Source organism: Myotis yumanensis, unplaced genomic scaffold, assembly GCF_028538775.1.
Source record: "Myotis yumanensis isolate MYYU_CA2020_CCGP unplaced genomic scaffold, mMyoYum1.0.hap1 SCAF_6, whole genome shotgun sequence".
Classification (NCBI taxonomy): Eukaryota; Metazoa; Chordata; class Mammalia; order Chiroptera; family Vespertilionidae; genus Myotis; species Myotis yumanensis.
This window is the reverse complement of record NW_027223757.1, coordinates 11239722-11255480: the sequence shown is the minus strand read 5'-3', so window position 1 is coordinate 11255480 and position 15759 is coordinate 11239722. Positions and strand designations below refer to the sequence as shown.

Here is a 15759-nt window from a genome sequence, read left to right as displayed (position 1 = left end):
ATGGCATTACTGATTGTACTGATTACCTGCTTTGTGATTATTCTTGCTACTTCCCAGCCTTGCCGGACCCCTGATGACTTTGTGGCTGCCACTTCTCCGGGACATATCATGATTGGAGGTTTGTTCGCCATTCATGAAAAAATGCTGTCCTCAGAAGGTTATCCCAGACGACCAGAAATCCAGAAATGTGTTGGGTGAGTAAAGCCTTAAAGAACACAGTTAAATTTCAAGCTTACACAGAGAGACCAGGTATGTAAATGTGTACTTGTATTGACATCTAACTTGTTTTAATAAAATCTAAACTCTCATATTTTTAAGTTGTCATTGTCTTGCTATGCTTCCTTAAAAGAGAGATGTTATCAATGCTATGTATATAACTAGCCCTCAAGTGCAGAAGCAATGAATGTTTTTTATTAATAAGTTTATATATATTTTGCCTGAAAAAATCCCAGAAGCCAGCTGAGAAAACCAAGAAGACACTGTAGTCTGTCCATCACAAATATATTTAACATGTTTACATTTCTATCATTCACAATATGGTTTTTGTTTTAAACATGGATCTATTATTTAATCTTTAGTTTAAGACTACATTCAAAATTTTTCTGTATATTAACATTTTTGTCAACATTGCATTTATTTCGTTATTGTTTTTTTATCTAATTGTTTTATGATAAATTAAGGCCCTTCCTCAACCCAAACTGTTCCTTCCTCGTTAAACATCTTACATGTGAAAGCTCGACTATAGAGAAGACATCAGGCACAGCTTAATATGGAAAAGTAAAGGGGGGTAGAGGATGTTACAAATAGATTTTCTTTAAAGAGAGCAGGATATTTGAATTCTAATTTCAGTTTGGGGGCAAACTAATTTTGTAGACTTAGGCCAATCGCTTAACCAGCGGTTCTCAACCTGTGGGTCATGACCCCTTTGGCGGTCGAATGACCCTTTCACAGGGGTCGCCTAAGACCATCCTGCATATTAGATATTTACATTACGATTCATAACAGTAGCAACATTACAGTTATGAAGTAGCAACAAAAATAATTTTATGGTTGGGTCACAACATGAGGAACTGTATTTAAAGGGCCAGAAGGTTGAGAACCACTGGCTTAAACTCTTTGAGTTCCAGTTTCCAATGTTTTCATCTGTAAAATAAGGGCCTGGAGAACCGCTAAGGATGCAGGTGGCATAAGCTTTTATAGCTATGGCAATCTGATCCCCATGCTTCCTTTTAACCCTAACGTCCTAATTCTATCTTGATGTTTTTGTGTAAATTTAATCTCCTCATTTCCCCACCCCTTTTTCTTTCTTTATCAAAAAGTACTTAATATTATATACCAACTATACTTAAATTTTTTAAAAGGTATCTACCAACCCCTCTAAGAAGATTTCAGATAAAATGTGATCCCACAGCACATTGAGATTCCTTCCTGGCATTCTACTCAGAAGCTGGTCATGTTGAGCTACTGTTATCATAATTGCTGATTATCAAAAATACCGGGGAACACTCCAAAATAATTAATGAAGATTTTTTTCAGAGCACTAAATTGGTACCCAAAGAAGGACTACAGATTTGAGGCCCACAATTGTAGGCTAATCATTAAGAATGGAAAACACTAAAGAATTATTTGATCTAATAAGCAAACTTATTCCAGAAAAAAAATCACTAAATTAAACATCCTTTCACCTTATTGTCACTCCTTGAGAGAAATATTCATTCATCATTAAACATCTATTTATTAAATGCCTACGTCACCGAGGCCCAGTTCTAGGCACTGGGTATACTGGGGTGAATACACCAAAGAGGTCCTGATGCTTATGGAGCTAACGTGTGGGTACTCTGAAAATATTATACATTTTAATTGGCAGATAATTCATTGCTTTAACCTTTCTTCTTTGTGTCTTTTTTACATTAAAAACTTAATGTAAATTTGTCAAGCTTCACATTTAGGTAATCCACAAGGACAAAAAATGTTATTCAAATAATTTTATGTAATTTGTTATATCTCAATTAATTAAAAGGAAACTTTAAAAGAGCAAAACCATGAACAATAATATCCCCCTTTATTCATTTAAAAACATTATTGAACCTGTAGTATGTTTTAGGTTCTTTTTGCAACCTTTTGTACGTGGCAAAGGATGAAATAAGCATAATACAGTGGTTCTCAACCTGTGGGTCGTGACCCCTTTGGCGGTCAAACGACCGTTTCACAAGGGTCGCCTAAGACCAACCTGCATATCAGATATTTACATTACGATTCATAACAGTAGCAACATCACAGTTATGAAGTAGCAACTAAAATAATTTTATGGTTGGGTCACAACATGAGGAACTGTATTTAAAGGGCCAGACGGTTGAGAACCACTGGCATAATAGTAAATAAGTAATCAAACAGCTCAGTGCTCTGGAATAATCACAGACCTAGAAGTCAATTGGAAAAGCCCTCTGACATAAGAAATAGCTAATCCCTTGGAGCCAAAAGAGTGTACTTTACCCAGGAGAAGGCTACTTGGCTTTTATTCAGAGACTGCTTTGTAAGCTTATTTTTAAGAGCCTTATTAATCTGATTTTCAGCCACAACAGATTAGAATCAGAAAATTGAAATATAGGCTTGTGAATCTAAAACACAGGTGCTCAGGCAGCAATAAAGTGCTGACATTAAATTCAAAAAGGAAAAATCAAACACATCTTCATACTGCAGAATACTAAACTGAGTGCTCAAAATTATCCCAAAATTCATTAAGAAAAGGTTAAATCCTGTTCCATAGAATCCACTTGAGAAACTGTAGGATCTTTTGTGTATATGTGTGTGTGTGTGTGTGGCCGGGAGAATCCTTTTTTAAAAATATTTTTTTTATTGATTTCAAAGAGGAAGGGAGATGGAGAGAGAGATAGAAACATCAATGATGAGAGAGAATCATCAATCAGATGCCGCCCTTATACGTCCTGACCAGGAATCAAATGGTGACCTCCTGGTTCATAGGTCAAAGCTCAACCATTGAGCCATGCTGGCTGGGCTGGGTTTCTATGTACCTTTTTAGGAAGGTTTCCATCAAAAATTATTTTTAAATAAATCAAGGTTAGCCCCTTCAAAAGGTAAGTTCCCTTGATCCAGAAACTGTCTATTACGAGGCTGACATGTGGATAAAATGAGATATCATCATGTCTGTAGAAAAGTTAATTTCTGATTTCAAAAAATTCTTCTTTCTCAACAGGTTTGAAATAGCAATGTTTCTTCAAACTCTTGCTATGATACACAGCATCGAGATGATCAATAATTCAACATTATTATCTGGAGTCAAACTGGGGTACGAGATCTATGACACTTGTACCGAAGTGACAGTGGCAATGGCAGCTGCTCTGAGGTTTCTTTCTAAGTTCAACTGCTCCAGAGAAATTGTGGAGGTTAAGTGTAACTATTCCAGCTACATGCCAAGGGTTAAGGCTGTCATAGGGGCTGGCTACTCAGAAATAAGCATGGCTGTCTCCAGGATATTGAGTTTACAGCTCATGCCACAGGTAGGATTTGTTCTACCTCCCTACATTGGTTTTGATTGCACTCTCTATTATGAAAGGTCAGGGTAATTTGGGAAACTAGTTAGGAAGTTGCTTTTACTTTAAACTTTCCTTTCTCCTAGTCCAAGAAAGGATGTTTTCTATGTGGATCAGATAGCAGACAAAGCACAAAGGGAGTAGCCACTTCTCAGTCTGTCTAGTTTCAGCATGATTTGGGCCAGACACAAACCTTTGAGGAGCTCAACTGCCTTGTTTCTGAAATAATATCAGTCAAGTGCTATAAAGAAAACAGAAGAGAGAGTGAGAAGGAAGGGGGAATGGAGGTCAAGAAGGACTTCTCAAAGAGATAATGTTTGAATGAGAAGGGGCAGCCAAGGGAAGATGGAGGAGGGAAGGACAGTATCTAGGCTAAAAAAATCATCATGTACAATGTTAACATGTCCAAAGAATAAAAATGGCTAGATCAGGTGAGCAGAAAGGAGCATGGTAAGAAATGCATTTACGGGGAGAGGCAAAGGCCAGGTCATGTAGCATCTTGTAAACTGTGGTCATATTTGCATTTGTTCTGAGTATGATGAGAAAGCTTTGAGCAGACTGTGGAACTACAGCTCTCTCTGTAATGCAAACCAAGAATCAGGAGGTAAGGAAAGGGGTCTCTGAAGAACCAGAAGAGATTTTAGAGAGCCCTGCACTAAGTTCTTGCATCATTACTCAGAGTCAAGCAACACCTACTAGGCACAGCCGTCTGGAGTTCTTCAACACCATAACTAAAAGATTCTGTCAATTTCCAGGTGAGTTATGAATCAACGGCAGAAATCCTAAGTGACAAAATTCGCTTTCCTTCATTTTTACGAACTGTGCCCAGTGACTTCTACCAAACTAAAGCAATGGCCCACCTGATCCAGAAATCTGGATGGAACTGGATTGGCATCATAACCACAGATGATGACTATGGACGACTGGCTCTCAGCACTTTTGTACTTCAGACCATGGCAAATAATGTGTGCATAGCCTTCAAAGAAGTCCTCCCAGCCTTCCTCTCAGATAACACCATTGAAATCAGGATCAATCAGACACTGGAGAAAATCATAGCAGAAGCCCACGTTAATGTCATTGTGGTATTTCTGAGGCAATTCCATGTTATCAGTCTCTTCAGTAAAGCCATTGAAAGGAATATAAATAAGGTCTGGATTGCTAGTGATAATTGGTCGACAGCCATCAAGATTACCACCATTCCTAACATTAAAAAGATTGGCAAAGTTGTAGGGTTTGCCTTTAGAAAAGGGAATGTGTCCTCTTTCCAGTCCTTTCTTCAAAATCTGCATATGTTTCCCAGGGATCACAACAAACCCTTAAATGAATATGCCATGCTCTTGTCTGCCTGTGCCTATGTCAAAGACAGTGATTTGAGTCAATGCATTTTCAACCATTCTCAGGGGACTTTGGCCTACAAGGCTAACAAGGATGTAGACAGGAACTTCTCCCTGAGAAATGACTTCCTGTGGGATTACACTGAGCCAGGACTTGTTCACAGTATTCAGCTCGCTGTGTTTGCCCTTGCTTATGCCCTTCGGGATCTGTGCCAAGCTCGAGACTGTAAGAACCCCAACGCCTTTCAACCATGGGAGGTACTAACTCACATACCCACGAAAATTCCCCTACCATAATTTCCTCCGTTTCTTTCATTGCTTTAATTTGCAGTTAGAAGAAATCCTCTTAGTATTCCTCTTATTAGTCGACACCTTCAGTGTTTGAATAACCTGAATTTCTACCCATTGCTTTTTGTTACTGAAGATAATAGAGTTGTTATTTTACCTTTACTTCCTACTCTGACCCACAAAAGTTGTGTTCTTTTATTTTCCAAGAAGATTTTGTTGATAGTGCTATTTTCCTGAAGTTTATGGATTTCTATCTGATCTAGAGTTTGCCAAGGCTTCATAAGAATTACCTCTTTTCATGCTCTTAACAAACGCAAGATAGACCAGGCATGCTTAATGAGTCTTTTTATCATTACTAAATATTATGGATGAGAAAACTAAGCTAGGAAGTACCAGAAATATGACTCTGGTCTGGGTCATCTGACTCCACACCCTCTACTTTTCATGATGTCTCTGGTGACGTATAGTCTCAAAGCCTCCAGTTATGACTCTGACTTAGGGTAGTCTCTCTAGAACCGCAGTCTTCTTCAAATGAACGTTTTAGGTCCATCATAACAGGTCCTATGATATCTCCAATTAATGAATCACTAATTGTGTGTAAAAGACGCCTTTCCCTTTTTTCTCTTTGATTAGTTTGTAGAAACACAAGCTTAATGTGGCCCTATTTAGTGAAAATTTTTCCATTCTGTTTTTTAAATGCCCATGAACAAGTCATTTAAAAGCAAATTGCTGCTTTCTGGTGATAAATTTAACTCATCAAAAACAAATTCCTCAGTATTATGTATTCAAAGCCAAACTTATCTGCCTTGAAGCAGAATCATGTTCCAAAAATACATTTGTTTTAAATTTGTGAATAAAGCTCAATTCTTCTGTTCTTACAAGTGGGAATCCAGGACAGGCTATTTCTACTTTTGTAATTTTTATTTTAAACATCCACAAGCACAAGCTCCAGAGTCTGAGGTGATCAGCTTACATTTGGTGGGTCATGTGATGGTCATAGGGTGTTTTAAATTGTTCATTTTAAAACTAGTTTTCACCTTGGAAATGCAAGGCACAAAACCTAATGAAGAAGTAAGATTAGAAATTAGGATCTTTTTAAAATTAGAACTCTCTTTAAAGTATATATGCCTAGTAATTGTAAGGTGCCTGTTTGAAAACATACTCTTTTTAGTATAAAATGTTTAATAAGGGATTGGTAAAAACTATAAATTAAGTGGACACCATAATGAAACCACAACATAAAAAGCCTCATAAGGAAAGAGAAATACAAATAGCAAGAGCTATTCATCCTCTAAAGGTCTGGGAACGTATTTTACATCAGGAATAAATCTCAAACCTTCTGAAGAAAAGCCTGGAAATAGTATAATCTAAACAAAATCTGCTAAAATGTTTCATTTAAACACTAGAAGCCCAGGGTTGTCCTTTATGTTGCAGGAAGTCTGTTTATCTAGAAACAAACAGAAACAGATTGGAAAGAGGGAGAGAGGATCCTTTGATCATGATGTGAGTGAGCTATGTCTGTGCCATATTCAGTAGGACAAATAATGCAAATAATGTTGTCTTTTTACGAGGCAATCTCCATAGACATTAAACTTTTAAAATCAGCAACATTTAAGGTCACTAATCAAAGCTACATTCCTAAAGATTATTTTTCCACTGGCAAAATTCACTAACATTTAAATAATAGTTTTTGAATGATTTTAGATTTCAAATAACTTTAAAGAATTTCATTTCTCCCAATATTTGAGGATAATCCTTACTTTGGCTCCACATTTGGTGATTATTTGTGAACAGTATTCAGGGACAGCACAATCAATGATTTTGGCTTTCTTTTTAGCATTTTATTTTCCTTTATCTGATAATATACAAGGTGGTAAGTGATGTATGTGGAATGAGAGGAATGTCTAATAATCAAACTTTTATAAATACATTTATTTAGCAAATATTGGTTGGATATCTCAATGTTCTAGACATGGTGCTTAGTGCTAAAAATACTATGGAAACTAAGACAATTTTCCCCCTAAAGTTCTCTAGTGAGGCATGCAATCAAGCCATTAGGGGTGGGAAAAAGACCAGTGTGGCCATCCAGGCTAAAATAGGGATGCCTTGTGCTACAGTATGACACCGAGAATGGAGAAACATGTACAGGGAGGCAAAAGTAGGTTTACAGTTGTTGTTATGGAAATAATAAAATAGTTAATAAATAATAATACAATCATCAACTCTAGTTTTGCATACTCATAACTATAAACATACTTTTGTCCCACCCTGTACATGGTTATTTAAGGGGAAGAATGAAGAGAGTATTTGGAGAGAAACTGCATATAAAGGATGATAGATGGAAGTTGCTACAAATGAGTCAAATATTTGAGCAACTGGTGTCATTTGTTGAGGTGGAAAAACAGAAGAGTGGAGGTCTGATCAGAGGAAGACATATTTAGCATTGCATTTTGGAGATGTTGAATTTGAAGAACTTATATGAGACATCCTACGTAGCAATGGCGGTATGATATTAGTCCAGACATCTGAAGAGACATGTTCAAATAAGAGTGATTTTGGAGTGATAACAAAAATAATAACTATAAAATGTTAGGGCCTACTGTACTAAAATTTTATCATCTGTAATTTTTATATTAGGGTAGGTCCACAGGACCCATATTCTTCCCACTCCATCTGAAAGAAGTGACAAGAGGAAGCGTTTCTGGTGACTGACACAAGAGTTTAGAGATGGAGGGGACCTCGGCAGTAGGGTCTGGCCCATGATTACCCACATAGGTAGGAGTGAACCTGCCCCAACTTTAGTCCAGTGGGCTTTTTGCTACACCACAGAAAACTTCACAAAAGAAAAAAACATAGGTTGGGTATTGGAGATACTAGGCTGCTTCCTCTGCTCTTCTGTAGTTTACTCACACAGATACCTGTTTCATAAGCACAGCTTGCTTGTGGAGATAGAGTGAAACATCAGGGCCCTTAGGGAAATGGAAAGCATCAACTACACCAGCTTATCTGGTGTGGCCTCCTGGACTTGTGTTCTCAAAGGCAGGTGATTAGCATACAGAGGTGAATTAGCTAATAATGGATATGCAAATCCTATTCTCTACATTTTGTAGTGTCAATTTATAGTGAATTTCAGAGTCTAGATGAAAAATAAATACATAATTGGTGGAAAAAAGCATTTAATCGATTAATAATTGGAGTGTTAATGTACAAACTGTACCTTAATGCAGGGCAAATGTTCTGTGATATTTAACAAGTAATGAAAAGCACTGTGTTATTTGCCTCCATGCTGTTTCCTGTAAGAACAAGCACAGAATTGCACTTATGTACATCGTACAATGTTATCATTATTTACAGAATGTATATGTGTCAGAACTTTACCCTGTAAAACCTAATTAAATACAAGGGAAAAACAGGTGGAAATTATCATTCAAACACAAGAGTGGAAAAGGATATGCTCCCTAAAGAACTGAGTTACTGGGGCTTAGGTGTTTTGCTTAAGGAAGGAACTGAAAAAAAAAATCAACATACAGGCAGAGGTGGGAATCTTGACAGCAGGCCCTCACTTATTCTTTTATTTTTGTTCCCTCCATTTTTTTCTTCCACAAAATTGCTAAAATAGGATTTTTTGGTTAATTTCACCAGGTTAAATTGAATATCCTGCTATTTAAATGTAACACTGATGAGTTTACATTCATTACATGAACTATCAAATCTGTGGGGATGTGTAATAAAATCAATATACTTAGAGATTTTACTAAAGTGACATTTGGTCATTGAAATGACTGTCACAGCTAATATATTTACCTTAAAATACAACTTGATTTTTTTATATTCGATTGACCCAAAAAATGAAGGAAAGAAACATTCATAAACAATTAACTGAGATGGAATAAAATAAGAATAATTCTATTCAAATAGAATAATTTTTGCCACGTTTCATAGCTTTTGCACCTAACAAAAGCCACAGGGCATCATAGACCTAGATCATGAGCAGGCCTGGTATGTTCACAAAGGCTATTGACTTAGCCGTGATTATATATCAAGTTAACAGAGGAGCCAGAACTGCAACCTGTTTTCCTCCCCCAATGCCAGTGTTCTTCCTCTGCAGCACAAGCTCAATGAGGCTGCCTCATTTGTCAGTAACACATTTCCTGTCCTAGTTGCATGGTATTCACTGTAGAAGCTGGTTAAAAAAAAAAAGTAATTTTTCATTGCATTTCTATCCCCTCAAGTTAAAAATTATTTAATATTAATATATTAAATGGAATTTAGAAGTCACTGTACTCTGCACTCAATCACTGAAGCCGAGTTGAAGACCATTGGAGATAATAAGATTCACATATCCCGTGTGACTAACAAAGTATGGACTTAGGGTGGATATTAGCAGTTCCCTTACATGCACCCATCAACCAAACTTCTCTGATAGGGATGCTACTCAGCACATGCCCAAGAGCAGGGTGCTGCTGTTACTGGGCCACCTCCCAGGTTTGTAGCTCGGTCCCCTCAGCCTTCATTTTGGGGAGGTGAGCAGGACGACTGGCTTGAATTACCCACTCAGACTGGGCCAAGACCCAGGCCAATTGTGATTCCAGAAAGAAAAGATGCTTTTTGCTACCTTTCATAGTGACAGATGGCACATTAGTGATTACTTGCGAGTCAGAGAGAAAAAAACTAGTGAGAAGACTTTGAATTAATATATTATTAGGTGCAATGGAAAGACCATATAATGAAAGTCAAGATGTGTGTCCTCAGATAAGTCCCATTGCCTCTTGGCTAGGGGTCCTCGTATAAGAAAAGAGGAAGATAATCCCTGTTCAACATGCTTCACCAAGTTGTTATGAAGTAAAACGGTATCACAGATTTGAGTATTAGCAAGTAATATATGCATGTCAGATGACATTGTTAGTTGATAGACTCAATATTTTTATTTGTTTGCATATTGTCCCCATTAATTAATGACAGGTATAATAGGTATTAATGTAGCCTTTATTAACCCTTAATCTGTGCCAGATATTGGGCACTCTTTACATTCATAATTATATTTAATCCTTCCAAAAACCCTATAAGGTAGGTTTCATTTACTTCATTTTACAAATGGAGAAGCTGAGGCCTAGGAAAAATTGTAATTGCTGAGATCACACCACTAATTAGATACAGAACCAGAGTTAGAGTCCAGGCATCTGCCCCAGAGGACCCATTCTGAAATGTGAAAAAATGAATATGTTCAGATTTCAATGTTATGGTCTAGAGAAGTTACCATCCATAAACATTAACTTGCTTCTCAAATTCACAGAGCAAGACTTTGGTATAAATGAGGCTAGAGTTCTCAAATTGCTGTCTAATAGGTAAGAACCTTTGCAACTAGTTACCACACTCACTGATTCGAGATGTCTTTTTTTATAATTTGTAGATGATGTTTCTTGTAAGGCAGTGTTATAATTTTAAAATTGATATAATGGATACACTTACAATATTTCTATTAATGTTTGTTTCTATTCTTCTTTTTTATAGTTACTAGATGTACTGAAAAATGTGACATTCACGGATGAAGGAAAGTCATTTCATTTTGATGCCCATGGGGATATGAATACTGGATATGATGTTGTGTTCTGGAAGGAAGTCAATGGCCACATGACTATCACCAAGATGGCACAATATGACTTGAAGAATGATGTCTTTATCATCACAGACCAGGAAACAAAAAATGAGTTCAGGAATCTTAAGGTAATTGTGTTGTAGGTTGCTTTGTAGCACTCAAATTAATTGGTACCTCGACAGCAAAAGTCCTTGACCCCACCACCGGGGCCTCCAGTGATCCTATAACCTATTCATTGTCCCCAACTTCTTTCCTTAAATTCCATAGCCAACTTTGTTTTTGTCCCTTGTACACACCCTCAATTCCTCTCTCTCTCTCTCTCTCTCTCTCTCTCTCTCTCTCTCTCAGAAAATGTGGTTCACTTTCTTATTTTCTTTCTGTCTTTCCTAAAATGTAACCATCTGCCCTAGCTAGCTGCTCAATGGTTAGAGCACCAGCCCACGCACCAAAGGGTCAATTCCCAGTCAAGGACATGCACCTGGGCTGCAGATTCTATCTTAGGCCCCAGGAGGCAACCAATTGATGTATTTCTCTCACACCTCTCTCTCGTTCTTGCCCTCCCTCCTTTCCTTCCACTCTCTCTTAAAATAAGCAATGGAAAAAATATCCTTCAGTGAGGATTAATAAAAAATAAAAGAGAAAGAGACCAGTTTGCCTTTCTGATGGAAACACCCATAAATAAATATTTCATGGAGGTAGCAAAAACAAATAATACCTGAGATCAGTGAGGTCAGATTTCAAGATCCTCTTGTCAATATGCAGGCTAGTTGGGCTATCACCATTTCTGGTAACTCAGCAGAACCCATAGTCCAAGACATCAGATAACCCTAAATCTATTGACATCCCCAAGCTATCATGTCTCTGCTGTCTCTTATGTGCGGGGATACAAAGGGCCATGCTGCTGGGAAGAAAGGTTTCACTGTTATCCCGGGAATGATGTCCGGCTTGTCTCATGGTGAGTCCTGTGGTTGTAGCCGAACATCCTCCAGGAGTGTGGGGACTTCAGATTAAAAGTTTGCTCCGGAGGACCCATAAGTCAGTTTTACTATCTACACTATTTTCTTATTTTTTTAGACTTATTCACATTCCTCCAGAATGTGAATGACAACACAATCCGATGACACTATTTTTTAAAAGTGTCAAAATACTATTTAGTAAATGTATCTTTAAATTAAGTCCAAGTTAGTAAAAATAAATCTTTTTAAAAACCTATTTGGGATTTCTTTTCATTTTGCAGCAAATTCAATCCAAATGCTCCAAGGAATGCAGTCCTGGGCAAATGAAGAAAACCACCAGAAGTCAGCACACCTGCTGCTATGAATGTGTGAACTGCCCTGAAAACCACTACAGTAACCAGACGGGTAATTCCAGTCACTGCAACCTGGGCAGTGACATGCCTGGACCACTTCTCTTAGGCTGATATTTTGTTTATATGAAACCCATTTTGGATTATCCTTTCATTTGGGGGGAAAAAAGCATTTCATGCTTCTCTCCCAGATGAAACAGCAGTGAGATTTCATTTTATCATGGAATTTGCTCTATTATATCAGCAGACATGCAACTAATACTTAGTGAGGATGTGAAAGTAACTTCACATGCAAGGGAAGATGACAAACCCTCAACTGGCTTCCTCTCCAGCATTTTTAAATCAGTGCATGTCCTCTGTCCATTTTTATCCATGTATCTCCCACACAGACATGCCGACTTGCAGTTGGGGCACAATAGCTATAAATTACCAGTGCTGAATTAACTAAGCCAAGCACGGTAGAAATCGATGTATATACAGAGGTTTGCTTACCCGGAAGATCTCATTATTCTTACCCCGAGGCAACAGTGAAGCCTGAAAAAGAACCTTCTGTGAGACAAGGGGGTGAACTATTGACAGAGAGTAGATGCTACTAACTGATCATTTGCCAAACCTGTTAACAATTTGACAACATCAGAGCAATATATACAAATTAGAGAACAGGAGTGAGGTCAGCAGCCTTCGGAACCCTGAGAGGAGCTATAAGCACATTATAAGTCAAGCCTGCTTTAAAAGCATCCTATTCCCTTGTTATAGCAGCATTCCTATTTGTCCTATAAAAGCTGAGAACCCCAGAGCCCGAATAGCCCCTGAATGCTTATTCCTTTTTCTTATTGGCTCCAAGGAGAAGCATCCCAATGTAAACATTCCAATATCCATGTTCTGTCATCGTTTTACAAAAATAATTACGTAATTGGACGCGGGGCGGGGGGGGGGGGGGGGGGGGCGGGGGGAGTGCGTTTCCAGGCAAAACAGTATCTACAACTGTTTGCCAAGTGGGATAAATAAAAACACCAAGCGAGTACATAGCATTTATTTCTCATAAAGATGCACAAAGTCTTTCAGGATACAACCTGGGTTGTCTCTTGCTAACCAGGGCAAGTTGCTTCCAAGAACAAGTGTAAAAGACTGAGCACAACTTGGGAGGAAAAGCAAAGATGTAGGCTAATCTGAAAGGATATCATCTGTTCCTCTTGACGTCTCCAGTGCGCAGCCCTTTACACAGGCAAGGCCGGTAACTGCTGGCTGAATGAATAAAATGGCAGACACTGGCAGCCACGGTAAAGGAAAGACAGGGAAGAAAGGATATTTGTAAGGAAATTGGATTTGGTAAGAGGAGGAAGCTGAAAATGTAGATTATAAATAGAAACACAAGGTCTCTATTTGAGGTGAAGGCGGAAGAGAGCACAGGTGCTGTATAACGCTGAGTGGGCACTGTGGAGTGGAAGCAGATGGACGCTCATAGAAAGGCTTCTTAGAAGTAGCCGGGACCCCATCATTAGGGGGTGGAAATGGGGAGCAAATGCAATCACCCTCCCAGAAACTCCATGCTATCAACTATCAGTGCTGCACCTGCAGTCAGAATCAGCATAAATCATTTCCAACCTTATCACTTCGAGTGAGAGGCTCAATGCCACTAACACCCCCTTCCTTCCCGCCAGGGAAAATAAACTTTAACTCTTATCAACTGTCATTGATTACAATCTTGTGTTATCTCGCTTTCAGAGGCGTTGGGGTGACCCAGCCATATTGTCTCTGCTTCTGAAAGAACTGCAGCCTCTTTGACAATAGCAGCTCCCACCACAGTGTCTATAGCCTGATATGCTCCACACAAAGCACCTCATATCTATAATCTCACTGAAGGCAGCACCCCAATGACGCAGTCGATTTTTAGTTTTTAAGAGAACTGCAAATAGGCTCGGAAAATTCAATGAGCTTGTTCAATATTACAGGACTCACAGGTGACAGAGAAAGGGACTTGAGGATATGTCTGATTCGAAATCTTTTATTCTCAACAGAGTCCCCTGAACAGCACCTATAATAGCAAGTTCACAACAGACTAAAATCTATCCTGAGTATAATAATTTCCTAAAACCCCACAGCCTAGCTGGCTTTTTTTCTTCCTTTTTTTTTTCTTCCTTTCTTCCTTTTCCCTCGCCTTCATCTGTCCTCTCTCACTTTCTTTGGGTTCGGTGCAGGCTTTATTTTAATGAGTAACCATTGTGACCATTATCTATATCCATTTTCTAGTCCAATCTATGGCTGAGAAGAATTCTATTTGTAGAATGCTGGACAATCACCTCGTTTGAATGTTTGCAATGTAACCGAACCTCCTCTGTCTTTCAGACATGGATCATTGCCTTTTATGCAATAACGAAACTCACTGGGCCCCTGTAAAGAGCACCACGTGCTTCAAAAAGGAAGTGGAGTATCTCAGCTGGAATGACGCCCTGGCTGTCCTGCTCCTGGCACTCTCCCTGCTGGGAATCGTGTTTGTTCTGGCTGTTGGCATAATATTTACAAGAAACCTGAACACCCCCGTTGTGAAATCATCTGGGGGATTAATGGTCTGCTACGTGATCCTCCTCTGTCATGTCCTCAATTTTGCCAGTACCGGCTTTTTCGTAGGAGAACCACAGGACTTCACCTGTAAAACACGGCAGATGCTATTCGGTGTGAGCTTCGCTCTCTGCATCTCCTGCATTTTGACCAAGTCCCTGAAAATACTGCTTGCCTTCAGCTTCGATCCCAAGTTACAGAACTTCCTGAAGTGCCTCTATAAACCGATCCCCATCATCTTCACGTGCACAGGTATCCAGGTGGCCATTTGCACCCTCTGGCTAATCTTTGCAGCCCCTACGGTGGAAGGGAACGTCTCCTTGCCCAGAGTCATTATCCTGGAATGTGAGGAGGGGTCCATCCTTGCCTTTGGCACCATGCTGGGCTATATTGCCATCCTGGCCTTCATCTGCTTCCTCTTTGCCTTCAAAGGCAGGAAATTACCTGAAAATTACAACGAAGCCAAATTCATCACATTTGGCATGCTCATTTACTTCATAGCGTGGATCACATTCATCCCCGTGTATGCCACCACCTCGGGCAAATATTTGCCAGCTGTGGAGATTATCGTTATTTTAATATCTAACTATGGGATCCTGTGTTGCACATTCTTCCCCAAATGCTATGTTATTCTTTGTAAGCAAGAGACTAACACAAAATCTGCCTTTCTCCAGACGGTGTATAGTTACTCTTCCCACAGCGCAGGCAGCCTGGCCATGAGCCATGTTTCACTGGACTCCACCAACAGCAACAGCACAGCCACCAACCCCAGCTCTGGTGGCAAGCCTGCGGCCTGGCCCAAGAGCAAAGATCTCCAGACGCAAGCATGTGAGCACATATGCAACGAGAATGTTACAGGGGCACCTAAAACGCGGCCTCGAAAACGAATTTCAAGCATATGAATGCATCCTTAGAGGTTGCATGTTCCAGAATAAAATGTATCTAGGGTCTTTGCATTTAAGATGCGCTTTTACTTTCCGGGCAACTGTGTTCTATGCATTTCTTCGCTGCCACTATTTTCACCAAGTTTTGATTGAACACCATCCCCATTCCCAACCACCTGTTTAACAAAGAAAGTAGATCCCTCAACCTGCAACTCACTTTATTCCTTACCACTTCCATCTG

General features: G+C 39.0%; 1 protein-coding gene across 3 annotated transcripts; it reads left to right on the top strand.

Moving 5' to 3' along the window:
• GPRC6A (G protein-coupled receptor class C group 6 member A) lies at positions 1-15536 on the top strand. Of its 3 annotated transcripts, none has more exons than XM_070419210.1 (6): positions 1-194; positions 3215-3518; positions 4307-4618; positions 10685-10897; positions 12007-12130; positions 14422-15536. In XM_070419210.1, the coding sequence occupies exons 1-6, from the start codon at positions 1-3 to the stop codon at positions 15534-15536; spliced, it is 2262 nt and encodes a 753-aa protein (XP_070275311.1). The 3 variants fall into 3 exon arrangements, with proteins under 3 accessions (XP_070275311.1, XP_070275309.1, XP_070275310.1); XM_070419208.1 differs by having other exon boundaries at positions 4307-5143; XM_070419209.1 differs by lacking the exon at positions 10685-10897 and having other exon boundaries at positions 4307-5143.
• Positions 15537-15759: the final 223 nt, after the last annotated feature.

Bases quoted from the DNA above. Each gene is read 5' to 3' on its own strand.
- GPRC6A (XM_070419208.1), top strand. From the start codon at position 1: ATGGCATTACTGATTGTACTGATTACCTGCTTTGTGATTATTCTTGCT. The intron at 3,519-4,306 runs GTAGGATTTGTT...GTCAATTTCCAG, and splicing joins GTTTACAGCTCATGCCACAG to GTGAGTTATGAATCAACGGC. The intron at 12,131-14,421 runs GTAATTCCAGTC...TCTGTCTTTCAG, and splicing joins CCACTACAGTAACCAGACGG to ACATGGATCATTGCCTTTTA.